The sequence below is a fragment of the Grampus griseus genome (genome assembly GCF_964374135.1).
Source record: "Grampus griseus genome assembly, chromosome: 2".
Taxonomy (NCBI): Eukaryota; Metazoa; Chordata; class Mammalia; order Artiodactyla; family Delphinidae; genus Grampus; species Grampus griseus.
Genome location: NC_139018.1, coordinates 52,786,095 through 52,813,092, shown reverse-complemented (window position 1 = coordinate 52,813,092; position 26,998 = coordinate 52,786,095). Strand labels below are relative to the sequence as shown.

Sequence of the window (26,998 nt, the reverse complement as noted above, 5' to 3'; positions counted from 1 at the left end):
CGTGATGAACTTGACAGAGTGTATATTCATACTAAATGCTATGAAATGTTATCTTTGTTATTATTGAGTAGTAATAGTATTAACAGTGATATAACGATTTTATATGCTTAATTCTCTTGTACCTATGCATAAACAAATAAAATCAATATGATACATCCCACTGCCTCTTCTTTTTTTTGGGGGGGTGGTGTGGTTTTCTGCGGTACGCAGGCCTCTCACTGTTGTGGCCTCTCCCGTTGCGGAGCACAGGCTCCGAACTCGCAGGCTGAGCGGCCATGGCTCACGGGCCCCGCTGCTCTGTGGCATGTGGGATATTCCCGGACCGGGGCACAAACCTGTGTCCCCTGCATCAGCAGGCGGACTCTCAACCACTGCGCCACCAGGGAAGCCCTCTTCTTTTCATTCCTACAATTTTTCTTCTAGATATCCCTTAATGAGTTCTTACCATGTCAGTCACCATACTAAACCATTATAGTTGTATGAATTAAATGGCAAAATCCTTAAAATGAGCTCAGCACTTTGCCAAGCAAATAGTAGGCACTTGATTAATGTTAGTAAATGCAGTTGTAATAATTAGGTAATAACAGCTATATGGACTAGATATCATTATTGCCCTTTAATAAGGGGTTAAGCAATTTGTCCAAGGTCATAAAGCTAGTAATGGTGGAGATGGTCTCTTGTGATTAGATTAACTCACTGAACAATTCCTACCCTTGGAAGTGGTCCACTAATTTACTGAAGTGCCTCTTTAGAAGCATCAATTCATATTAAGTTTAAAATGGAGACAGTGATGACCACCCTTCTTGAAACTACTCTGTAGTCTTCTATACTGCTAGCATGTCACTTGTTAATCGCAACTAAGAGATGACCTTCCTGAGCTTTGACTTTGTGTCAGCCATGGATCTAGGAACTTTAAATGTCCTAAATCATTTTCTCCTTACAACAACCATATATATCTGGTATAATAATAATGAGCAGAATTAGTAGCATGATGTTCAGAGAGTGAAAGTATATGGATTATATGGTTACACAAATTACAGAATTGACAATGGTAGATCCAGGATTGGAACCCAGCAGCTTTGTTCAATGTCTGTACTCATAAGAATGACACTCTACTGGGCTTCCCTGGTGGCACAGTGGTTGAGAGTCTGCCTGCCAATGCAGGGGACACGGGTTCGTGACCCGGTCCGGGAGGATCCCACATGCCGCAGAGCGGCTGGGCCTGTGAGCCATGGCTGAGTCTGCGCGTCTGGAGCCCGTGCTCCGCAATGGGAGAGGCCACAACAGTGAGAGGCCCGCGTACCGCAAAAAAAAAAAAAAAAAAAAGAATGACACTCTACTGACCGTGGTGCCCAGATTAGTGGCACATAATTGATTCTCAGTGCATTGTTGAACAAATGCTTGCTACAAAATTATTATAACAATAATCAACTAAATACAATGTTAAGAGAAATCTTAACTCTTTTCTTTCTAGTTCTGGTGCTTAAAACACTTGAAAAGAGTTATCAATGTCATGTTTGACTTGAAGGTAAAGGTTTGCCTTTATGGTCTTAACATATACCTATACATATTAATAAAAAGTATAAGCAAGTAGAGTCAATCATAGATATTGCCTAGGCACTGTGCAGTTACAGAGTTCTAGATACTCTTTATGTAACTCTAATGAGGTGGAGGAATTTTATAATCTACTATCTCACACTAATTCCCCCAAGGAGATCATCCTTTTGAAAATACAATTATAAGTGTTCAAGATGAAAGTGAAACTGGAAGGACTGGAGGGACAGCCTATTACGCTTCAGAAGAAGGCTATATTGTTTTTCATGAGGGAGGAGTTGGTGGCAGATGGGGGTAAGATTATTGTACTGTTCTTGAAAGAAAGAGAAAGGCACCAGGAGAAAGGCACCAGGAAGACATAGAGCATCTGAACACACCAAGAGAACACAAGAAGATCAATAATTCCACCAGGTCCAGGTAAAGTTGTTTGTATTGCTGGGATGCAAATCTGCCTCCATCATAGCTTGCAAGTTTTAATAAAGTTTACTGTGTTCATTGGAGGCTTGGTGGTTGTGGAGTTTTGTGTGAAATCAAATGGACCATGCTTCCTGTTTGGGCAAAATAGGACTGCATGGTGACAGAGACAGAGAAGGAGAAGCCCAGAAGGCAGAAAGCTCTACAAACTAGGGCAATTTTCAAAAACCTTTAGGGAGAGCTTTGGATTTTGACAGAGTGTGAAAAGGGCATAACTTTGAGGCAGATACCTACTTTTGAAACCGGAGATTGACTAAGGATCTATAATTTTTTCAAAGGTTCACAAGAGATCAAGATATATAACCCGAGATAAGAAGCACAAAGTGGTTTCAGGGCTGTGAGAAAGAAAGAAGCATCTCCAACAACACTTCCTGAGGACACGGTCTAGTTGCAAGGAAGCAGATGAATACACGTGGGGGCATTTTGGCAAGGTTAGAAGGATGGTGAGTTCTGAGAGGTGTCAACAGGAAAAATTAGAGTTGGCACAGTATAATATTTGGAAAAGAAAAGTATGAAGATATACTAAAAAAAACCCCACAATTAGAAATGAACTCATACCTAGTGAACATTTTGAAAAGGCTATACAATCTTTACTGAAAGGCTTACTAATTAATAACTTTTTATGCATATTGAATGAATTCATTCCACTTCATTTTTTTCTATCAAGTGTAGTGAAAATGACCAATTATAGTGATTCATTCCTGTTTTAGCACAACATTGCATGTTTACCTTGCAAGAAGAGACTATATGAAAGACAGAACTGAATGGTTATAAACTTACTATGGTGAGTGAGAAAATTCAGTAGCAACAATCCATTAAAAATGACCTTATAAAATTATTAAATTATGTGGAGGATATGTGTTCTGTGCCTACATGTGCTTCAAATAAAATAAAACAAATTCAGTGGGAAAGGAAATCACGAAATACAAAAGAAAAAATAAATCTTCTAATGTACTAATTGACAAACCATATAATAATCTGTTACCTCATTTCGGGCAGATTTTCCATTCTCTTCCAAACTAGAGCACAGAGACTATATTTTCAGTTCTTCAAAAAAATACACTCTCTCATTCTTTTTTAAGTTCCTATTAGTTGTAACACCTTCTCCACACTTAGTATTGTTTTATAAAGAGTAGAAACTCAAAAATGTGTGCTCACTAAATAAATTAGCTTATTGATAATAGTTTAAAACAGCTCAAGCTCACAGTGTTTTGCTGAGTTGGTGAAAAATAACATGATAAAGAGGAAAACTTACCAGAGTTTCTTTATTACCGATATTATTTCATTCTAAGACAATTTCACCATGATACCAATCACATAGTTAAAAGATTTACTTTCTAATTCCTGCCACCAACATGCTGTGAAGACTCGAACAAGCTATTTAAATTGAGTGACCCAAGTCACAGGTGTAGGAAATGAGGCTTTTCTTGCTTTCTCTCTTCATCCTTCATACTTCTACCAGCAATTCTTTTTTCACATTACAAACTATACACATGGCCTTGCTCAGCAATTCATATATGGCTCCTCACTCCCCACAAGATGATAAACGAACTATTTAAGTTTACATTCCAGGCCACTGCCTAAATATTCAGAAAATATTTGGCCTGTAACCTTTACCCAAATCATTCTCTCCCACCAATGTAATACATTCAAGCTCTCCTAAGAATGCCATACATAATTTCATATCCACCCTTGGCCAGTCCCATTCTCCCAATCAGAAATATTCTCCCTTCTCCATCTCAACTGATCTAAGTCTTATCTTTCTTTGTAACTTTCTTTCAAGCCTTTCCTTTAATCATGCCAATATTTAGTGACTATTTCTTTCCCTGACTTCTGTAATGCATCTTTGTGTTTATGAGCTTACATCTATTCATACTTTCAAAAGAGGCTGTAACTTATTAGTGGGCAGATAGTATGCTTTATACATTTTAATATCCCCAAGGCTAATGGGTACCTAAAAAAATGTTTACTGAAGTATCATTATAATTATTCAGAACTGTTCTTAGGAAAAAAAAAGTAAATTTTTGTTTATTGGAGCTTTAATCTCTTCCATGCCCCAGCACACACTCAAAATCTTCATTCTAGATATGTTGTTTAATTTGAAGCATCTTTTCTATAAAAAATTCAGAATGAAGGAATTTAAAATTTTCGTGGCGATTAAAGATATTTTAGTCCAATCTGTTCATTTAGAAAGAAAAAAAACCATGAAACCCAGGAAAGTTGTCTCTTTATTGAATTCATAATTTACCAAGTCTCATGGCCAGCATTAAGAAAACATGGAACCATGACTTCTCAATCTTAGCTCAGCATTTCAGCTACTACAGCAAGTATCTTAACTATCTCTTCTGGATCATATTCTCTCTGATGATATGAACTGTGTTGACTTTGTAAAACACCAACACAGAGTCATACAGAATCTGCCACACAGACATCATTTAAGAATTGTTTGTTGAATGAATACTGAATGGGCCACTATATATAATACCACATGAAGTAGGATTTCACTCTCACAAAGCACACTATTCAAAGGCATTTTTTTCCAGATGTCACCCTCTCATTGGAAACGTTGTTTCATACTCACAGAGAAAATAAAGGAAAGAAACTGAGTTTTCCAACTACAGCATACTGTCTTCTCTCAGTGAATTGCCATTAAAATCACAAGCCATTTGCTATCTGTTCCCGATGGACATACGAACGGACACATGCCATCATTTCTTTGCCTGGATCTTGACTCAGGAAATTTATCAGAACCCAATTTTTAAGCAGTAGAAAACCATAAAGAGTTTAAATATTATTACTATTATTTGGCAATGTTATTTATGGCAGAAAATGGGGAATCACAGAATTTAAGTTATATAGGCTATTTCTAAGAATTTGGAGGTCATAAAAGAGGGGCCACATGTCTAAAGACAGATAAACATTCAGATACACATTCTGAAAGAGATCAGGTCAAGTAGTTTGATTTTACTTCTAGGTGCATCTCCGAAATTAATCTATCCCTCCACAAACACCCGTTTCTTATACCCTACTGCAAGTTCAGCATTGAGCTGGTCATTTGGACAGGAGTATACTAAATAATGACATAAGGTGATCCTTGCTCTCTAGGAGTTTGCAAGGCCTTTAGAAAAACAAAATATAGGCATGAATCATTATATAATACCTGTCAACATACAAAATAACTATTGATACAGATTGACCTTGTGCCTTATGTACAATTAAACAAATTCTTCCACACAATTCTAAAGAACAGAAGCTCTCAAAAAGGAAAGATTTTCCATAACCCATTTGAAAACAAAATCTGACATGGCCTGAGCTCTTTTGATGACAAAAATTGCCTTCAAATGATTTGAGGTTATTTAATAAAGTTCATTTCTCCCACTTTATGTTTGATATAACTCAGGGTATAGAGAGGGCTGGAGAATATTAATATTTTTCATCATGGAGTCACTGGTGATGTTATAAAAAATACTGTATGTTCACCATAACCTTTCTAAAAATCTTAAAAACTGAATCTTAAAATGGCCTGGAGGATTCACAAAGCATATTGTACATGTAACATAAAGAGGCAGGTAATTCCATGAAATATTTGAGGTATAAAGTTAAAAAAACAAAGTTATAATTCCCAGGAGAAGAGATGAAGAAAGAATTCAAGAAGTCAGCAAGGAAGCTTGAAGGGTAGGCAAGGTTGGGAAATTGGTCAAAACAGAGGAGATGAGGATGCAGAAGACACAACAGGAACACTGTGTGTAGACAGCAGTAAGCCCAGGCCCTTCAGCAGCAGGAGAGGGCCAAGGTCAGCTAGAATACAGAGAGCAAGAGAAAGAGGAGAGGCGAGGTGAGGAGGACATCGGTTTGGGAGGATGAAGGATTACATGTCAAATGTAGGAAAAAAAAAAAAGCACAAGGAATTTGGAGTTTTATTAGTAAAAAAGTACAGAATGAATGTAGAATTTTTAGTGACAAGTATTATGATGAGCCCTGAATTAAGAGAAATGGATCTGGCAATGATATGCAGATAAATTCAAGAGGAGTACTACAGTTGTAGGAGAGGTCTGCAGGAAGCAGGTGTGGGGTTCCGCTGAGGGACTGGAATAAAACTGTTGGAGGTGGGATTACAAAACGGCATCTGTTACCCTTTCTCTAATTTAGCTCATTCTGAACATTGGAAAAGATTTCTAAAAGCCTTTCTTTATGTGTTCACTCCACATTTTGAATATAACTCTTAGGGCTGGACACTTGAAAATGGCTGAAATTGACTTCATTCACAGCCATCTGGATGTGTTGAATACATATATGCCTCATAGTTACCTCATAAAAAAACATGAATTTTTATATTCTAAGCCTAGTGTCAAACCCAAGTGACCATGAATTAAAAACAAAAACCAAACAAAACAAACAAAACTGCTGCATTCTAGCAGAGTTTAAATGCTTTCATTTCATTTTCAATTTAAAAGCTTGAAAGTAGGCGTACTTTTCAGATACTTTAATATGTGGTTTCAGCCATACCAGTATGGGACAGATGCTAAAAACTGTTAATTTCTCCCTGTATCAAGAGAAGAGAGCTAAGTTTTTCAAAATATGAAGTATCAAAACAAGGTCACATGTCATATCCTTGGCCAGGCTGACAAGAACCATTTTCTTTAATTGTCAAAGGAAAAAAAATTTTTTTTAAATCTTGCCTTAATTTACATTTGGAGGTAGAAGTCATTTTAATTTTAAAGAGCTTCTTATCTTGTATAAATCTAATTGCTTTTTTTACCCTCTATAAGTATCTTTCCACCTTGTCTTATAAAGCTAGCCAAGAATTAATATTCCAAATTATTTCATCTGACTCATGGTATAGACAGAGCTGCAGAGCAAAGCTTACTAGGTTTTCTTGGGACTGTTATAAATTTGAGACTGTAATACATTCTGAATAAATTCAGAGAAAGTATTAGTCACATAATAGCCTCAACTGTAATACTTTACTACTCAAACTTTTACTTTAACCTCTCAGTGAGACTCAGAATTTGCTAGATTTAAAAACATGTGAAATAAATCTAATTAAACATCCTCATACATGTTTTTCAGATTCAAATCATTTTATTTGCTACTTTATTTGTACAAATTATATTGCTTCTAACTTTTTAAAATGAAATATGTATGCAATATAGATTTGATAGTAGTAGACTTTATCTCAGGGAGAAAATTAGACTCAGAGGGTCCATGAACTGGAAATCAGAACACTGAATACCAATCTTGAGTCTGGTTGACTCAGCAGGAACATCTGCCTGTCATTTAACTTTAGGCTAAGGAATCTCACATAGCCAATGGTCTGTTTTCTAAAGGTCCTTTTACTTGGTTTAATCAATGAATTTACCATTTTAAAATGACAGATAAAACTTTTAAATGATTTTTTAGATACGAGAAAGAACCTTTACTGAATTTAGACACAAACATTTTGTTTCAACTTGTTGGTAAAAATAAACATAAAAATATCAACATAGCTGCCCATTAGAATAGTCACCAACTTTTGTAAAAAACATTGCTCCTTTTCAGTAAATAAGTTTGTTCAAGAATTGATAGTTTTTACCTAACAACCTAGCAATTAAGTGCACGTTGATGTAATAATTATACCTATTTTCTTGAATTCTTTAATATACCTAGTGGAAAGACTTTCTAATTGATGTCATATTTCATATCACTTTTCCCTTAGTACTTTTAATACACATATACATTTTACTCACCAGTTTATTTTTCAAACACGTTCCCTTCCATGTCTATTTTTCAAATCTCCAACTAATTATAAACTTCTGTAGGGTAAAGGCCTTGTGTTTTTGTTTTATCTCTCACCATATCTTCTAGTTAGAATGTTTTACACATAGTGGGTCCTCAAATAACATTGCAAACTGACTGACTATAACTGGAAGTAGCCTTTGGGGACCTCCAGTCCAGAAGGCTCTGAATGCTTGGGATTTTCACAATCAGGTTGAATGAGCACAAGGACCTAAAGGCAGTAGGAACAGGTGCAGAGCAACTGAGAGAAAGCTGTTAGTAGCTACTCTGGTTCTGTGCCTGTGGAATCAGGAAAGGATTCCAGTCCGTGCTCTGTGAATAGCTCTTAGGAGGGTGTGTTTGATCAGTAATGAATGAGAAACAATCAGCTTGAGAAAGACAGGGCTAAACTGGTTTCAAAGAAACTCTTCCATTACATTCTCTGAATAAGAAGCAGTGAACAGGTATGAAACAGGCAATGTTTATGGGGAATTAAGAAGTGCTAAGTCTTCTATAGACCCAGCGATATGCTTCAGAATCTGTTCCACTAAATTTGACAACTGTAAATGAAACTCACCAATAGAAGAGAATAAAAGAGTATTCAAGATTTCTTCTTCTCTAGAGATGAAATAAAAAAATTATACCTTGAAATTGATGCTGGACAAAATCCTGAACTTATTATTAAAAAAGATACCAGGTAATTACATGAAAATTATATTGCAAATTAGATGAGTCAAAATACGTGCTAATCAATATTTTAACACTATGTACAAAATAACTTTTGATAAAGGTTATGAAAATACAAATGAGTCAGATGTGTAGCTGGCTCCTGAAGCTAAAATCAAACTGTTAATATTCTAGAATAATTTATCATCATACTTCCCTTTATCAACATGTGTCTTTTTGAGTTCCCCCAGAAGCAGTCTCTATGATGAAGACTCAAATGCAAAATGGGCATTTGAAAAGTGTTCCCAGAAACACCCATAAGGTATTGGGAAAGTGTGTGTGGGGGGAAAAAAAAATATATATATATATATATATATAAATGATGCATTATTAAACTGGTGACAATTGTGAAGAATTAGAATTTAATTTTCCCAAGGAACTCTGGGAAACAGTGAAACAGTCTCTCTGAGTCATCCCATCCAAGGACCATGGTAGCTGAGGTATTTGTACACCAACTCCCACTAATAATTTTTTCAAAGATATGGGGGTGAGCATTAATTTCTCAAAACTTCTACCTGCTGAGAATATGGGCAGAGTAGACTCTGGAAACCAAAAAAATCTCTAGGAAAAGAATTTTCAGGTACATGCATTTGGACATCACTCCAGTGTACCCAGAAATAAAGAATGAGAAGAAGGTATCAGAGGTCACCAATACATTTTCTATTGCAATAGTTGATCAGGGAAATTCTATATTTTTGGTACACCATGACTGAGAGAAATCTTTTTTTTTTAACATTCTCCACTTTTACACATGCAGGAACTCTTTATAAATATTATCTCTGTGATTAATCATAGGAGGTTAGAATAAAAATGGTAATCAGATTTCAGTTTTGCTATAGGAACCATCCTTCACAGATGAATATTCTTTTCCTGTTAAAAAATCTATACTAATATTTAGGTTTAGAAACTAAATCTTGTTCGTCTAAAACATACTGCAGGTCAAAATGTAAAACTGGATTAACCCAATTTATTAAACTGGTCTGCTTAAGTAAATAGCAACTACTTCATACTTCAGTTGTTGCAACTTTAGACAAAAATTGGATTCTTTTCTGATGAATAGAATTTGACACATTATAAAAACTAAAAATAAGTCATAGAATGAAGTTGACATATTGGCATTATATTCTTCCATTGAGACACAGTCCTACCCTTGTTTCATGAAAGAATGGGAAAAATGACAAACTAGAAAATGGTTCAGCTGCAGAAGATATTAACGTAGAGTTCCAAGGGGGAGAAGTCTTAGACCAGGAGTATTTCCTACACTGTGGGCAGGGATTGTAAAATTGGAGTCTGAGAAATTAGTAATTTTCCTACTTTATCCATTTAGTACACATAATCAATAAATGGATTTCTTTTCTTTCATGTGGTTGTTTTTGCTAAAGTGTATTTACTTCTGACCCTTAAAATGTGCTAAAAAGAACAAAATGACCAATACTTTTTTGAAGACTCTCTATAATTTCATAAATACACTGTAGAAATGGAGAATAGATGGAAGTAGTAATCAAGAAAATAGTGATTAGAATAAGTATAACAGATATCCCTAAAACCTCAGTGGCTTAAAAAACAACAAAAAATCTTCCTTTCATGAAAATTGCAATGCAATTTCTCCTACTCTTATAGGTCTCCTGGGTAGCTTTCCTCTACATGGTGACTCTGGGGAATTCACTGAAGGTCCAGTAGTTAGGAGTCCACGCTTCCACTGCAGGGGGCATGGGTTCGATCCCTGGTCAGGGAACTAAGATCTCACATGCTCCATGGCATGGCCAAAAATAAATAAATGATGATTTTTGTTATTCACAATCTTTCCATTGTGTGGCTCCAAAAAACAATGGGTCGTCAGACACTTTACAGGAGCCTCTGTATGGAGAGATAGATAAATCAAGACACTCTGTACAGAACTGTGTGAGATGTTTCAGACACTCAACCTGAGTATGGCACATGTCACTTCCTCTCACATTCCACTTGCCAAACTTGTCTCATGACCCCACTAGACAAACAGACTGGGAAATAGAGTTCATCTGTGTATTAAGGAAATTAACACTGGTTTGGTAAACATCTGGAAAGTGTCTATCACAGGTCATAACTGATAGCCTAAAACTGGAGGTGTGTTTAGTACAGCATATTAAAGTGGGTTGATCTTGGTCTTGCCCCTAGGATATATTTTAGCAATGAATTTGATGAAATTTAGGAAACAAATAATATTTTAAACAAAATAGAAAAATATAAAATGAATAAATAGGAAATATAATTCTACAACAAAAATATTTTAAAATCTTAAAATACTTACGCACAGATAAAAATAAAACAAAATTAAACAGGAATAAATATAAGATTCTGCCTTCAGGTTATAATATAATCAACTGCACAAAAAATGTTAACAGAATGTAAATTTTCAAATGTCTAGGTGAAAAACATTCTTACCACAAGCCAATTCAAATCAACACAGTAAAAATATTATTGCTTTAATTTTTAAAGAATCCAAAATAAATAATTTTATTAGCAAGAATACAAATTTCTTGATTATAAGGATAATACTTCCAATTTAGACTGTGTGGATCACCTGATATCTATACTAAATTTTTTTGGGGAAATACTGACAAACTTAAGCAGTTTGTCAAACTCTCCCTAATGGAGAGTCCCTTAGAAGGTAAAATGTTTGGAAACTGTCTCATACAAACAACAATAAATTACATAAGAGTAATGAATCAGTAAAAAAAGGTGCAGGGTGTCAGATTGCCTTTGTTCATATATACAAAATGGTCACGTGAAAGAAAGAGTAGACATATGTTTGCATACTTAAAGTCCTAGGAAAGGCAACATAATTTTAAAAACTCTACAAATGTTGCACAAAATATTGAACAAGAACTTAAAGAATAGTAAAGAACTTGTAAGCTGAAAATATATTACAGAAGCTAAGTACACTTTAAGACTCTGAGGAGAAGAAATTAGATGGGTTTAAAAGGAATGTAACATACATCTTTATCTGCCTATTCATGTCTAAGATTACAGGAATTTAAGCATTCTTAGCATGATGCTAACATGGTCTTTGACCTGGTGAGAGTCTCTATACACTCACTGTAGTTTTCACTAAAGGGTTTTTTTGTGTGTTACTAAGTTCTTTTATTAGTAATGCTAACACTATTCGGGAATTAGATTGGTCATGTGTCCCGTGAGTAAATAACTCTGATAAGCAAGCATTCTTCATCTGCAGATACACAAAATTGCAAAATTCTGTCTTGAAATTTATTAACAGGATAATTACCATGACAGCAACCCATTTTTAATAAACATTGTAATTACCATATCAAGCATCATTAAGACCTTCCAACCCAAGGGAGGAGGGGTGGTGGTGAGAAAATTATGTTTCGTGAGATTGATTTAATGCAGTAGTCTTGCTACCAGAATTTCCATTAGTCGTTGTAGACATTTTTCCTAAACTTTGTTGTCCAGAAGTCATGTTGATGGGTCTAATAAAAATAAACTCAAACAACTCACTGCCAATATTTTTTAACTGTGACGTTTATAATTCTAACACAGGTAAATTGCATCTGAAGAATAAACTGATAACATGTCATCCTAATCTCCCATTAATTTCTCAGGTGAAGATGTAATAAAAAATCTAACAGACAAGGACAAAAAATTTCACCGCTTGTTCTGGATATAATGAAATGCAACAATCTACCTAAGTGAAATTAAAGTGGGGAGTATGTTTCAGAAATAAGAAGGCTTACAAAATGTTTAATGGATATTGGAAAAGATTTGTCTCATTTGTGAACAGTGTCTGCACAGATGAAAACTTATTAAGCTAACATCTCTGAATCTAATTTCTTTTTGAATTAAGAATAAGTTTTAATCAAACCCTAACCTTTAAAGTTGTATGACCTCTATTACCCTGTGAGCAATACAGTCATGGCTGAGAATAAGTGAAAGAATTATGGAAACACATTCTCAAAAAATTGTTTATACGCCCTCAAGAATCTCAAGGTAACAAATATATTTTAGTACGAGGACTTCAAAATTCTATGAACCTACTTTTTTTTTTTTACATATTGTAGAATATACTCTCTTCCTCCAAAGACAGATATTGGAGTTCCTTATGAGGGGCCATTGTTTCGTAGGTCAAATGAAGCAGTATTAGTATTAGGAGAATGCTGATTCTCATCAGTAATTCTGAAGTCCTAAAATTATAATTTCTTCATTTTATATTTCACATAAATAGCAGATAATCATTCATATGGTCTGAAAACATTAGCAGTAAAATCTCAACACAATATGACAGCCCACTTTTCAAATTAAGCTTTCATTCTTCCTCTAAACCCACCATTTGAGTCACTATTCCCCAAACACAGTTCACTTAATCTCTCTTCTGTGTCTTCAAACTACTCACTCATTATGGAATACATTTGGCTTTCCCTTCTGTTTATTTAAACCTACTGTGTAAGAACTCTGAAGAGTCAGGTATTTTCCCTATTTACTAGCTAACAAGTTAGCTTGCCACAGCTTCATGGAAGCTCACAGAAGACATGAGCCTCCTGGGTCAGAAGCAAAGGACTTTATCACCCAAGTCTCAGATGAGCCTCATGTCGTCATAGGTTCTCCTCCTTCAATTTCCATAGGAGCAATGTGGGAGCAGTCCAGGTGAATGCTGTACATAGTTTGCGACACAGCTAAGGAATCTGGAGTTTAAGAAACTTCTGATCTTAAAAGGTCCTACTAGCAAACCTACCTAATCTTTGTCCCTGAGGGAGACATTACCTTTATTATCCTGGTCAGGAAGCAAATCTTTCTTCTGCTCTGGAGGCAGATACTGACTAATATCTAAGGCTGTTTGCTATACAAACATCCTGGAAAAAGAGAGTTCAGGACAAAAAACTACCAGAAGTTTTCAGATGCATGTCAAATCTCATCCTTCAAACTACAATGTCAATCCTACTTCTTTAATGATAAGAGGCCACAGTACCATCTCACTCTTCCATTTTCTGTGCCATCTGACACATCATTCATATTGTGTGGCATCATTTATGTTATTTACTTTCTTGCTTAACATTTGTGTCCCATTTAAATAAATTATATATTTCATGTTGTCTCTTTAAGTAGTTCAAACTCAATGAAGGTACAAATTATGTAATAAATTCCTTTTTAGCCTCACAAAATTTAATGCAACTATATTTTGAATAGCCTCTCAAATATTTGTGGCATGAAGAAGGGTAAAAATTTACTTTGTAAATGTCTCATCTAAACCACCAGTAAACAAATGGTAGTGAAAGAGTTTTATTCTATCTGTTGGGGGGAAAATTAGTTAGAGTGTGGCAACAATGTTCCCTATGCTATTGTCTGTCCTTTTCTTTTAAGATACTTTTTCAGTCAACTTTATTTGGTGATTTGGTGTCAAATATCAAAGAACATCAATTCTTATGGAGAATTAAAGAAAAGTGTAAATATAATTAGAATTGACAACAATCTTCTGATAAAATCTGGAATGGGATTAGTTTTCACTTCTAGGAGCTTAATAACAAGGACCTCCAAGGCAAAATCTTCAAATCTATATTTTATGAATTAAAAATTATCAAATTATAGATGCACATAGTTTAGAAAGCCAATGATTATACAAAACACAACCTCAAGTATTTCTAATACCCAGAGGCAACCTTTCAAATTCATCTCTTAACCATTCTTGGTTTTGCTTTCATATTTCTAAATGTTTAACTGCTCTTTATAGATTTTTTTTTCCATTTTCACGTTGTCTTACTGATTTCTTCCTGTTGAAGAGAAGCCTTTAGTTCTCTTGTACTAACTCTCCGCCTTCCCCATATTCCTTATATTTATATACTTATGGTTAAGTCAACCGCTATTGTTATCATTATCCAAGTATCTCTTCAGAGTTGAACCTTGTAATATATTCCAATTAATTTCATTTCATACAACTCTTTCTTTGTGTTCTGTTATTAACACTCACATTTTGTTTCCTCAATCATGTATACACCCATCATTACCATATTATTAAGCTTTCCATGAGAAGTGTAAAATCCTTCTCTAAACCATCAGATAGCCCACTAGTTGCATCTCTCTCCTGAAGACATCCTTCATGAAGCCTCTTCTCCCAGACTCAGTCTGTCTTGGTTGCTCTTGACTTCCGAGGCACAGCTATCATCATGGTATTTTGCTTGGTATCATCTTGGGATTCCCTTCTATATTCTCCTATATACAATCTCCTATTTTTTAAATCAGTTTTGGTGGAACATATATAAAAGTAGTGTCCTGAGAAAGGGAACGTGGCAGAAATAATTTGGAAATCTTATAGGTCTAAAAATGTCTTCTTTCTTCTTCAATACCTGAAAAAAATATGTCTGGTTATGTAGAAAAATTCTAGTTTGAAAATAGTTTTCCTTCAGAATTTCAAAAGCTTTACTCAATTGTCTTCTAGCTTTCCAATTTCTATTATGCCATTTTGATTCCTAATTCTTTGTATGTGATCATTTTGGAAAAAATGAAAATCTCACTGGAAACATTTAAGATCTTCATTTTTATCCTAGTGTTTGAATTGCATGTGGATGTGTTTTGGTGTGGATCTTGCTTACTCTATGTGCTAGACACCTAGTGGGTGCTTTTTAATTAGAAACGTATGTCTAAATATGATAGAAATTTTTATTAATTTTTTTGAAAATAATTTCTTCATCTCTATTTCTCTTTTTGGAATTCTATTCAAACGTTAGATTAGCTGGACCATTTCTCTAATCTTCTTATCTTCTCCTTCTTCTTCCATCCCTTTGATTATTAAATTTTGTTTTATTCTCTGTAAGATTTCATCAACTTTATCTCCATCCCTTTTATTGATTTTTATGTTAACATTTTTAATATTCTAAGAGTTCACTGATGTTCTCTGAAAATTCCTTGTTTCTCTTTTCCTATTCTTGTTATGTGAATGCAACATTTCCCTTTTTTTCTGAGAATACTAATTAAAAATATCAATAATTGTGTTTTATTTTGTAGTTGGGCTCCCTGAAGTATCCTTGTTTCCTGAATTCTTTTCCCCATTTATTTTTCTTGGTTTCTTTTATTTTTTAGAAGATTGTCTCAAACGTTTGGTTATCTGGTATACTCACATCTAAGACTCAGTTATAAAAGAGCTTATTGGTAGCTCTGTTGATCAACAGTAGGCTTCACTGTGAGTGTATTAGTGAGGTTGTTTTGACAAGGACCCTTTTGTCAGGATCTATAGCCTTTTCTCCAGAGATCATCAATTTTCCTAGATAGGAATTCTCCAATATTCCACCAGAAAGGAATTCTCACAACCAAGTGTCAAAAGGGATTGTGATGAGTATGTAAACTTTCACTTAATAACCCTGATTTAAGACTATGTTGCCTTTTGTTTTCAATGATTCCATGTTTCTTAGTTCAAAGTTTCTCAGGCTCAACATCTCACAAAAATAGATTTCTAGCCTTCTGCAGGGATTTGACTAGGAAGTTGGTGGGAGAAAGGAGGTAGCTGGGCACTGAATTGTGTGAAATGTGAAAGGAGATCTGAGTATTTAACTCTTCTTATATAGACCTTCAACCACTTCTTCTGTTTTTAGACTGAATTATACTCTAAGAGCTAAATGGTGTCTCCAATTCCTGAGTTATTAAGAATTCTATAACATTTCAGTATGCCTAGTTCTGTCCTCCTACATACTGACAGCTTTGATTCAATTTTTCTTTAGGATGCTGAGCAGTGGCCATTCCCTGATCTGATTCTTTTCCTTCAAAATTGTTTTCCTGTCATCTCCTCTCCCATTCCCTCTATCACTGTTGATATGTGTTTTGCTGTTGTTACTGTTGTTTTATTCCTTTATTATTGTTTTAGCATAGTTTTAGGGAGAAGATATGAAGAATGAATATGTTTGAAAACAGCAGGTTTAAGTAGAACTAATCCTACATGTTTTTCTTAAACATATAGCTGTTAGTTTTCAGACCCTCAGAAGCTATTTCCCAGAAAAAGAAGAATTGTAATTGATGAGCTTTTGATCAGAAATATTTGTATAAACGACTAGGTCAGATTTTACAAAAAAATAAGTTATGTGGTTATGAAATCTGCTTGTTTATAAATATACTTTTAAAGGAATTATACTTCATTTTGGAATGCTTTTAGAATTCTTAGGAAACAAAATGATAGGTCATGATAAACTGAGAAACATAGCTATACCTTCTCAAAATAGTAACACAGAGAAAACCAAAAAAATACATTTGGGTAGTTGCTTTATAAAACCTACATGGCCCAATTATTCTACTATAATAAATTTTAGAAAATTATGTGGGAAGAAATTGTTAATTTAAATTAATAAATCTTCCCAAATTGATCAAAATATTAATATAGTGTCACAAATATTTCAAAATATCTATCTAATAAAATCACCTCATTTTATATCAATCAGCATTGCAGCAGGTTCCTCTTCTGAAAATAAATTTCCTTATCAAAATAATGAGGAGTTAGCACTAAATTTTATTTTAGGTAGGTATTAGCTCTAAAGTCTAGAAACTTATGATCAGAACATGGGGTTTAATGAGAGATACACATTTTTACTATTATGAAATCTCTCCAGGATGGCTATAAACTTCATATTTTATGGAAGATTTTAAAAAGACAACCTATAACAAGGGATTCAAGGATAAATTCTAATATCATTTATTAGAATTTTTGTTAAATCTAAGCCATAGTTTGCCTCAGCTTGTTGTTGCAAATATAATCCTTACCTGCAGATTATTTTGTATTCTATGCCTATACTCTGCTCCAAGTTCTACCAATGTTGACAAATTAGTTTAGAAAAAGAAATAGTAATCTACAGTATAGTTGATGAGTCTAAAACCATGACTTCAAGCATAAAAAAAATAATAATAATTAATCCTATTGTTTTAGCATTTCAAAAAGTAGTTACGGCAACAGCACCTGAAATAAAGTTGCTCACTTGTTTATGGTTTACAAAAATGAATTTCTATTCAATCGACCAGTCCAACATCAAATCAAAATCCAAGTAGCAGATGAATCTTAAGACTATAATCCAATTCTAGATGTCAAGGTTGCCAAGTTTAAACTCAGCACTGATATGCTAGTCATGTTGCTACTGACAATGATAGGACAGGTTTTAAAGTATAAATATTCATGTAGAGAAAACATACTTGAGCCTATAAACTGTGTTGCTTAAAAACTGTGTTTTTCAATCAAGGTTATATTTGGACAACATGGATTCCCAAAAAGGCCTAATTGTCTCAATTGTAAAGTATTCTTATCAGTCAAAACATGTTTGAAAACTTACTATGTGAAGGAATTTATTTATTTAAAATTTCAAAATAGGCATAACTACTTAAAACGCATGTCTAGATCCCCATAAGAAAGATCTTCTCTGGGACTTCCCTGGTGGTCCAGTGGTTAAGACTCCACACTTCAACTTCAGGGGGCGTGGGTTCTATCTCTGGTCAGGGAACTAAGATGCCACATGCTGCACAGCCATGGCCAAAAAAAAAAAAATCTTCTCTGGAGCTGAAGGTAAGGTATTCCCAGGAAAATTTATATTATTGAGATGTCACATTTGTTTATACAGTCCATAATTGAATACATGTTATTCTCTCAAATAATATAATTTTAGACAGCTTTCTAATAAATCCTTGTCACCAGAAACTTACTGAAAGTAGTACTTCACTATGGTATGCATCACCATGACATTTAACTTAAACTACATAGAACAAGATGTTTGTCAAGTTTGGGTTGTGTGGGAAAAATCCCAAAGGAGGCGTAGAAGAAGGGAATAGAGCTAGTGCCTTCAAGCATGGCTGCTTGGAAGGTAACACAGGCCTTAAAAGACTAACAGGGCTTGGGAAAACTGGAGGGAGTCGTGCTGTCAGTTCCACCCAAGTGTGCAATGTGAACTAAGATCCTGAGGCACAACTGAGTCTGGACAGCAAGGGATATGAACAAACAGAAAAGAGTGGGTATAATGCAGAATAGTACTGAAAAGGCTTTGCAGTAAGAAGAGAAGCCTCTTTTTAAAAGTCTTTAAAAATGTCATTTCCCTCTTGTATTAGATTTTTAACACAGCAATACCATTTTATTGTTTTTATCAAACTTATTGGAGTGGCAATGCAAGTCACAATCTCTTATTCAAAGCCTTAGGGGAACGTTTTTCAGAATATTTCAGATTTTAGGAAGATAATAAAGTACATATACCATGTATAATATAACACAGCCAGCAGGCTCTGTGGCAACACTGTGTAATCAAATACATTATTTCCAGAGCCAAACATATGATTATTCAGACAAAGTAGGGTAAATAAAGACCAGAAAAAGTCTTTTCTATTTTTGTATTCAAGTCATTTCAGGTTAGATGTTGCCACCAATAAAATTAAACAAAACACACCCATTCAATCTGCAGAATGTTTTAGATTTTAGAATTGTGTCTAAGGTATTGAAGTTGTGTATTTTAAAACTTCATGACCAAAACTATAATAAAAAACACAGATGCGTACTTTAAAAAGTTATATTATAGAAGTGTTTAATTCATTTAAATTAAATTTAGTGTCATTTAAAATTATATGTGAAAAACACTAAACATAGTATTTTTTTAAAGTATATGTTACTATAAATATTTGATCAGGGGAGGGGTGTCCAGAGGCTATACTGTTGGGAAGCATAGGGGTAAGGCTAACCTGAAGGCCTGTAAGGACAGGGAGAGAGCAGCACATAGGCTACAGATGCCCTAGTTATGCCAGGGGATGCCTAAGGGACTAGGAAATGCTAGAAAGATTGGATATGGGCTTCTTCTCTCTCATCCTTTACAGGAATGGTGCAAGCACCTGAATGTGGAAGATGAATCATAAATGCAGCCTTGTCACCCACTTCTCAGTCACCTGAATAATTACATGAGATACAGAACAGGATCTGATAAATCACATATAATTCCCATCACTTTCCCAACTATGCAACACTTACCCTGATTGAAAGAAAAGAAAAAAGGAAAGAATGAAAGATGGGTAGAAAAACAGGAACTCCTCACTTGTTACTTATGTCTGAATCACTAAAAAAATCCTTTTATTCTAACACTAGAGAGTTAACCAAAAAAATGCAAGTTCTTGTAAAACGACAATGGAACGATAGAAACCTATGCAAAAGACCAAACTGAATTAGGTCCTTAATTTGTCTTGGTGGGGAAGAAAGTAAGGAGACCAAGAGGACTTTAAGTATATTTGCTAACAGCAAAAAGTAGAAAACTGAGACCAAGAACAAAAATAAATCAACAAACAATTCCAGGTGGCACAGCATTGCCCTACGTACTGATTACTTTCAACAGAATTGGATCAAAAACAGACTCTACACTGAGATTTTTGTCTTTCACAAGTCAATTCAAATAGCTTTGCTCATGATGTGCATTTTAAAAAATAAGAATAACAGAAATTACATATAGGTAAAGTTAACAAAACCAATTACAGTATGTACAGCATGATTTTTTAATACAAATATAAATATGCATTTACATATTTATATATAAGAAGTATATACATTCAACACTAACAGTCATTGGCTGGATTTTCAGTGATATTTATTGTCTTATTAATCTGGTTCTTAAATGTTCTATAATGAATATGTATCATTTAATTATAAAAACTATGAAAATTTCTAATGGAGATTCTTTCTTCTGGAAATATGTTAAATGAGCTATCACAACCATATACACTTGTCATTCTCAACTAAATAGAACTCTGTTTTTTTGAACAAACCCTAGTTTTTCTCAATAGATGTAACAATAATAATAATAAAAAAAAAGACCTTAAGTTGTAAGACAGAAGAAACCTGTAGTAGACTTAATTATAGATTTCTGGGAAATTTACTTACAGTACACATCCACTCTGATTGACTTTATCGCTGGGGACCCCAGGCCATTCTCTGCTTTACAGTAATACCGGCCTCCTTGGTGTCGCTGAATATTTGTAATCCTCAAAGTCTCGTTGAAGACACTTGAGTCTTGGAATCTGTCAGAAGCACTTCCTGCTGTTTTGGTCCACCTGATCTGAGCAAGCATCAACAAAGATTGTTACTTTAGGTTGGTTTTCGCACTGAAAAATTAAATAGTAATTATTCATTTGAAGAGTTGGCTTTCAGAACTGCTACAGTGCCATTTTTGGCAAGTTATTGGAAATTAAGAAGAAAAGTTTATACACGTAATTCAACTATAAAATTAAGAAGAAAAGTTTATACACGTAATTCAACTATAAAAGTTTAAAATGCAATGTCATCATTGTATAGTGTGTATAATTCTAATTCAGTTGCATAGAGTGCATCCAAGTTTAATCAGTGTGAAGGGCAATATAAATATAATACAAAGGAAGTTAAATATAAGTAGTACACTGAAAATATGGATTAGTTTCTTTTTGCTGAGACTCTAAAATTCTCACTCATATTTTCGAAACCCTGTAAGGCACTTTTTATTTACTTAGTAAAGGTACTACAGGTAGGTTCTCACTTTCTTTCTGGACATGCTTCAGTATTTTAGTCAAAATTTTCTATTTGATTTGGATAATTTAAGCATATTACCATAATAGCTTATTGAAATTATGTGTAATTTTATACACCTGGTTGTTAAAAATGGTTTTATTTTTTTATGTTTTTGCTTTAATAAGCCCACAAATGACTTGTCTGTTTTGATAATTAGAATTCACTTTACATCAATAATTATTTTCAAAAAATGTGTAAACTTTTCCAAAGAGAACATTTCTATTAAACTGCCAAGCACTTTGAATATCTAAAACATTCCATTATAAACAATACCATTCTTTTAAACACAGCTGTGCACAACAGTTTTAGATTTTACCAGAAATAAAGACTGGCATTCAACTCAAATTTTGTGTATTTTAGCTTATAAAACATGGATAAAAGTCACATGATAGTACTGTAAAGTGATATAAAACAGGATGTAAAAATGATTCAGTTTATTTCTCTCCTTGTTCCTGATGTATAACATATATTTTATTATTACTATGTTTAGGTTGAAAAACTGCTGATAGAAATCCTCTGGTCAAACACAAATGAAGAAACATAGAAAAATGCAACTAAGGAGTGGGCCATCAAAATTTAAATCGTTGGGCTTCCCTGGTGTTGCAATGGTTGAGAGTCCGCCTGCCGATGCAGGGGACACGGGTTCGTGCCCCCATCTGGGAAGATCCCACATGCCGTGGAGTGGCTGGGCCCGTGAGCCACGGCTGCTGAGCCTGTGCATCTGGAGCCTGTGCTCCGCAACGGGAGAGGTCACAACAGTGAGAGGCCCACGTACCGCAAAAAAAAAAAAAAAAATTTTAAATCCTTTAATACTGCCATTATTTATGCTATTTTCATACAATGTTAATTAAAATTTATGATCTAATGACATTAAGTATCTTTAAAAAGTTCTCCAAATCATTACAATATCAGTATAAATATATTCATGCTTGCCCTTAATTGTGAATGAAACAAAAATGTTACCTAGAGATTAATAAAAACTGAGTAATTCATAAAAATAAATTTCAAATGTTTATCCAACACTTTGTGCAGAAAATATACACAAAAATAAATGGAATGGGCTTCCCTGGTGGCGCAGTGGTTGAGAATCTGCCTGCCAATGCAGGGGACACGGGTTAAAGCCCTGGTTTGGGAAGATTCCACATGCCGTGGAGGAACTAGGCCCATGAGCCACAACTACTGAGCCTGCACCTCTGGAGCCTGTGCTCCACAACAAGAGAGGCCACGATAGTGAGAGGCCCGCGCACCGCGATGAAGTGTGGCCCCCCACTTGCCACAACTAGAGAAAGCCCTCGCACAGAAACGAAGACCCAACACGGCCAAAAATAAATAAATGGAATGATTCCTGATTTCAAGCAGTTTATAAGCTGACTATTAATATGCTCATAAAAAGATGAAGGGTAACATGGGCACTGGTTTGATAAGTACTATTTCCATGGGGAAATCTAGGATTCTATTTTAACTTAAATTTCAAATTTTATAGGTAACCAAATAAAGAAAATTGAAATAAATAAGCAAATTACATAATTTTGTCCTTGTATAGAGATATGTTCTCTCTAAAGTAATAGATATTTCTAAGATATAACCTAAGATATAATAAATACCAATTACCAATTAAAATATGAAGTTTTCTTTGAGTATCACAATATGGTACCAAAATTGATTTTTAAAAATAAATATTTCAGAACATAAAAAGTTCAGGATAAAAAGAGTTATGGAAATGGCCTAGCAGTTTCAGATATTAAAAATATAATATTACGGCTTCCCTGGTGGCGCAGTGGTTGGGGGTCCGCCTGCCGATGTGGGGGACGCGGGTTCGTGCCCTGGTCCGGGAGGATCCCACGTGCCACGGAGCAGCTGGGCCCGTGAGCCATGGCCGCTGGGCCTGCACGTCCGGAGCCTGTGCTCCGCAGTGGGAGGGGCCACTGCGGTGGGAGGCCCGCGTACCGCAAAAAAAATAAAAAATTAAAAAAAATAATATTAATACAATAATTTAGTTATAGAATACTGTTACAGTATTGGGAATTGTCCAGGAATTGGAGGTGGGGGGAAAGAACAAGAGTGAGTGTGTGTGTGTGTGTGAGAAAGAGAAAAGTAAGTTTGAGAGAAGAAATTATGATATAGACTAGCAGTTATCAAACTTTTTGGTCTTAGAACACCTTTACACTATTAAAAATTATTAAGAACCCCAAATAGCTTTTGTTTATTGGAATTATATCTTTTCATAATCATTGTAGTACAAATTAAAACTGAGACAATGTTAAATTATGTATTAACTCATTTTAAATCATATTAATAAACTGAAGACATTAACATAAGGAACATTTTTAATCACAAAATTATATTTTTCAAAACAAAAATAATTGAGTAAAATGAATGGAATTGCTTTATAGCTTTGCAAATCTCTTTAATATCTGCTTTAGTGGAAAAGAGCTGTCTCGATAATTATATCACCTTCTGCATGCAATCTGTGGCAACATATTGCTTTGTTTGAAATATGTGAAGAAAATCTTGCCTCACACTGATATCTGGTAATAAAAGCAGGAGTGTTTCAATAGCCTTTTCAAATAATTGTGGATAGCCTTCCTTAATACTAAACTAAAACCCCACAAGTGTTAGTTTCCCAACATTTGATGGCAAAGTAGAAGCAAAAACCATATAAATGCCCTTTTGGCACTCTGTGAGACTAAAATCCATTGGTCTATCTTGCACTTTTAATGGATTGTTTACTCATACATGATTTTGTAGCATCATACATTAGTCATCTGGAAAATATGAATTCACTGAGTTATGCAGATCTTCCAGATGTTGTCATATTTCATTATATAATACAAGTCACATATATTAATATCATCAAACAGAAGAGTCTTTAAGTGCTGGGAAGCAGCGATACTTATGCTGGTAGATTTTCCAAACTTCTAATTTTTCTCTTGAAAAGGTAAAATTTATCATTAGTAATAAATATAACTAAGGTATCTTATTTGGGATGGCAAATTCACTTCAATCATTTTTGAGAAAATATTTGCCAAATACCCAAGTCTGAATAACCATTATTTGTATAACAATCATCCTTTTAAGTAAAAACATTATTCTATGAAAATAAGTGATGGAGACCTTCAAGAGGGTGAACAAGTAAGACGTGGAGATCACCTTCCACCCCACAAATTCCATATGTAGAAATACATCTACATATGGAACAGCCGCTACAGAACAGCTACTGAATGCTGGCAGAAGACCTCAGACTTCCCAAAAGGCAAGAAACTCCCCATGTACCTGGGTAGGGCAAAAGAAAAAAGAATAAACAGAGACAAAAGAATAGGGACGGGACCTGCACCACTGGGAGGGAGCTGTGAAGGAGGAAAGGTTTCCACACACTAGGAAGCCCCTTCACTGGCGGAGACAGGGGGTGGCGGAGGGGGTAAGCTTTGGAGCCACAGAGGAGAGCAGCAACAGGGGTGCGGAGGGCAAAGCAGAGAGATTACCGCACAGAGGATCAGTGCCGACTGGCACTCACCAGCCCAAGAGGCTTTCTGCTCACCTGCTGGGACAGGTTGGGCCTGGGAGCTGAGGTTCGGGCTTCAGAGGTCAGATCCCAGGGAGAGGACTGGGATTGGCTGTGTGAACACAGCCTGCAGGGGGCTAGCTAGTGCGCTACAGCTATTTGGGAGGGAGTCCGGGAAAAACTCTGGAACTGCCTGAGGCAAGAGACCATTGTTTCTGCATGTGCGAGAAGAGGTGATTTCTGCTCCGTGTACCAACAGAAGGCAGAGCACTGCCTAAGCGAGCTCCAGAGACAGGCACAAGCTGCAGCAGTCAGCTTGGACCCCAGAGTTGGGCATGAAACACTAACAGTGCCACTGCTGCCACCAAGAATCCTGTGTACAAGCACAGGTCACTACCCACACCCCCTCAGGAGCCTGTTCAGCACGCCACTGCCAGGGTCCTGAGATCTAGAGACAACTTCCTTGGGAGAACACACAGCGTGCCTCAGGCTGCTACAATGTCATGCTGGCCTCTGCCACTACAGGCTCACCCTGCATTCCAATTATGACTACCATACCCCTCACTATCCCTGGCCTGAGTTAGCAAGGGAGCCCTAATTGGTCGCTGTTTTAATCCCCTCCTGTCTGGGCAGGGAAGAGATGCCTGAGGGCAGCCTACATGCAGAGGCAGGGCCAAAACCAAAGCGGAACCCCAGGAGCTGTGCAAACAAAGAAGAGAAAGGGAAATTTCTCCATGCAAACTCAGGGGCAGTGGATTAAATCCCCACAATCAACTTGATGAACCCTGCATCTGTGGAATACCTGAATAGACAACGAATATTCCCAAAATTGAGGCAGTGGACTTTGTGAGCAACTGTAGACTTGGGGTTCGCTTTCCACACCTGATTTGTTTCTGCTTTTCACATTTAGCTTAGTTTAGTTTTTAGTGCTTGTTATGATTGGTGGATTTCCTTATTGGTTTCATTGCTCTCTTTTTTTTTTTTTACTTTTTATTTTATTTTTTATTTTTTTAATTAAAAATTTTTTTTCCTTTTTTCTCTTTTTGTGAGTGTGTATGTGTATGTTTCTTTGTATGATTTTGACTGTTTAGGTTTACTTTTACTATTTGTCCTAAGGTTCTGACTGTTCATTTACTTGTTTGTTTTTGTTATTTGTTCATTTTCCATTTATGAGTGTGTGTATGTTTCTTTGTGTGATTTTCCCTGTTTATTTTTACTTTTACAATTTGTCCTACGGCTCTGACTGTTCATTATTTTGTTTTTTTTTTCCTTTTTTTCCTTCCTTTTCTTCCAAGCCATGAGGCTGGCAGGGTCTTGATGCTCTGGCCAGGTGTCAGGCCTGAGCCTCTGAGGTGGGAGAGCCAAGTCCAGGTCACTGGACCACAAGAGATTTCCTGGCCCCACGTAATATCAATCAGCAAGAGCTCTCCCAGAGATCTCCGTATCAACACTAAGAATTAATTCCACCTAATGGCCAGCAAACTCCAGTGATGGACACCCCATGCCAAACAACTAGCAAGACAGGAACACAACCCCCGCCCCCCCGCATTAGCAGAGAGGCTGCCTAATCTCATACTAAGTTCACAGACACACCAAAATACACCACCGGACGTGGCCCTGCCCACCAGAAGGACAAGATCCAGCCCCACCCACGAAAACACAGGTACCAGTCTCCTCCATCAAGAAGGCTACAAAAGCCACTGAACCTCACCCACTGAGGGCAGAGACCAAAAACAATGGGAACTACAAAACTGCAGGCTGCGAAAAGGAGACCCCAAGCACAGTAAGTTAAACAAAATGAGAAGACAGAGAAATATGCAGCAGATGAAGGAGAAAGGTAAAAACCCACCACACCAAACAAATGAAGAGGAAATAGGCAGTCTACCTGAAAAAGAATTCAGAGTAATGATGGTAAAGATGATCCAAAATCTTAGAAATAGAATGGAGAAAATATAAGAAAGGTTTAACAAGGACCTAGAAGAATTAAACAGCAAACAAACAATGAAGAACACCACAATAAATGAAATTAAAAATTCTCTAGAAGGAATCAATAGCGGAATAACTGAGGTAGAAGAATGGATTACTGATCTGGAAGATAAAAGAGTGGAAATAACTAACACAGAGCGGAATAAAGAAAAAAGAATGAAAAGAATTGAGGACAGTCTGAGAGCTCTGGGACAACATTAAACATACCAACGTTTGAATTATAGGGGTCCCAGAAAAACAACAGAAAAAGAAAGGGTCTGAGGAAATACTTGAAGAGATTATAGTTGAAAACTTCCCTAACATGGGAAAGGAAATAGTCAATCAAGTCCAAGAGGCACAGAGAGCCCCATACAGGATAAACCCAAAGAGAAACATGTCAAGACACATAATAATCAAACTAGCAAAAATTAAATACAAACAAAAAATATTAAAAGCAGCAAGGGAAAAGCAACAAATAACATACAAGGGAATCCCCATAAGGT

General features: G+C 35.5%; 1 protein-coding gene across 1 annotated transcript in view; it reads right to left on the bottom strand.

The window, feature by feature from the left end:
• MDGA2 (MAM domain containing glycosylphosphatidylinositol anchor 2) overlaps positions 1-26,998 on the bottom strand; it is a gene marked incomplete at its 5' end in the record, with an annotated part of 828,838 nt that overhangs the window by 365,725 nt on the left and 436,115 nt on the right. The window contains one exon of the mRNA XM_082649132.1: positions 20,369-20,543. Within this exon, the coding sequence (XP_082505258.1) occupies positions 20,369-20,543 (175 nt within the window). The remainder of the gene's footprint in view (positions 1-20,368; positions 20,544-26,998) is intronic.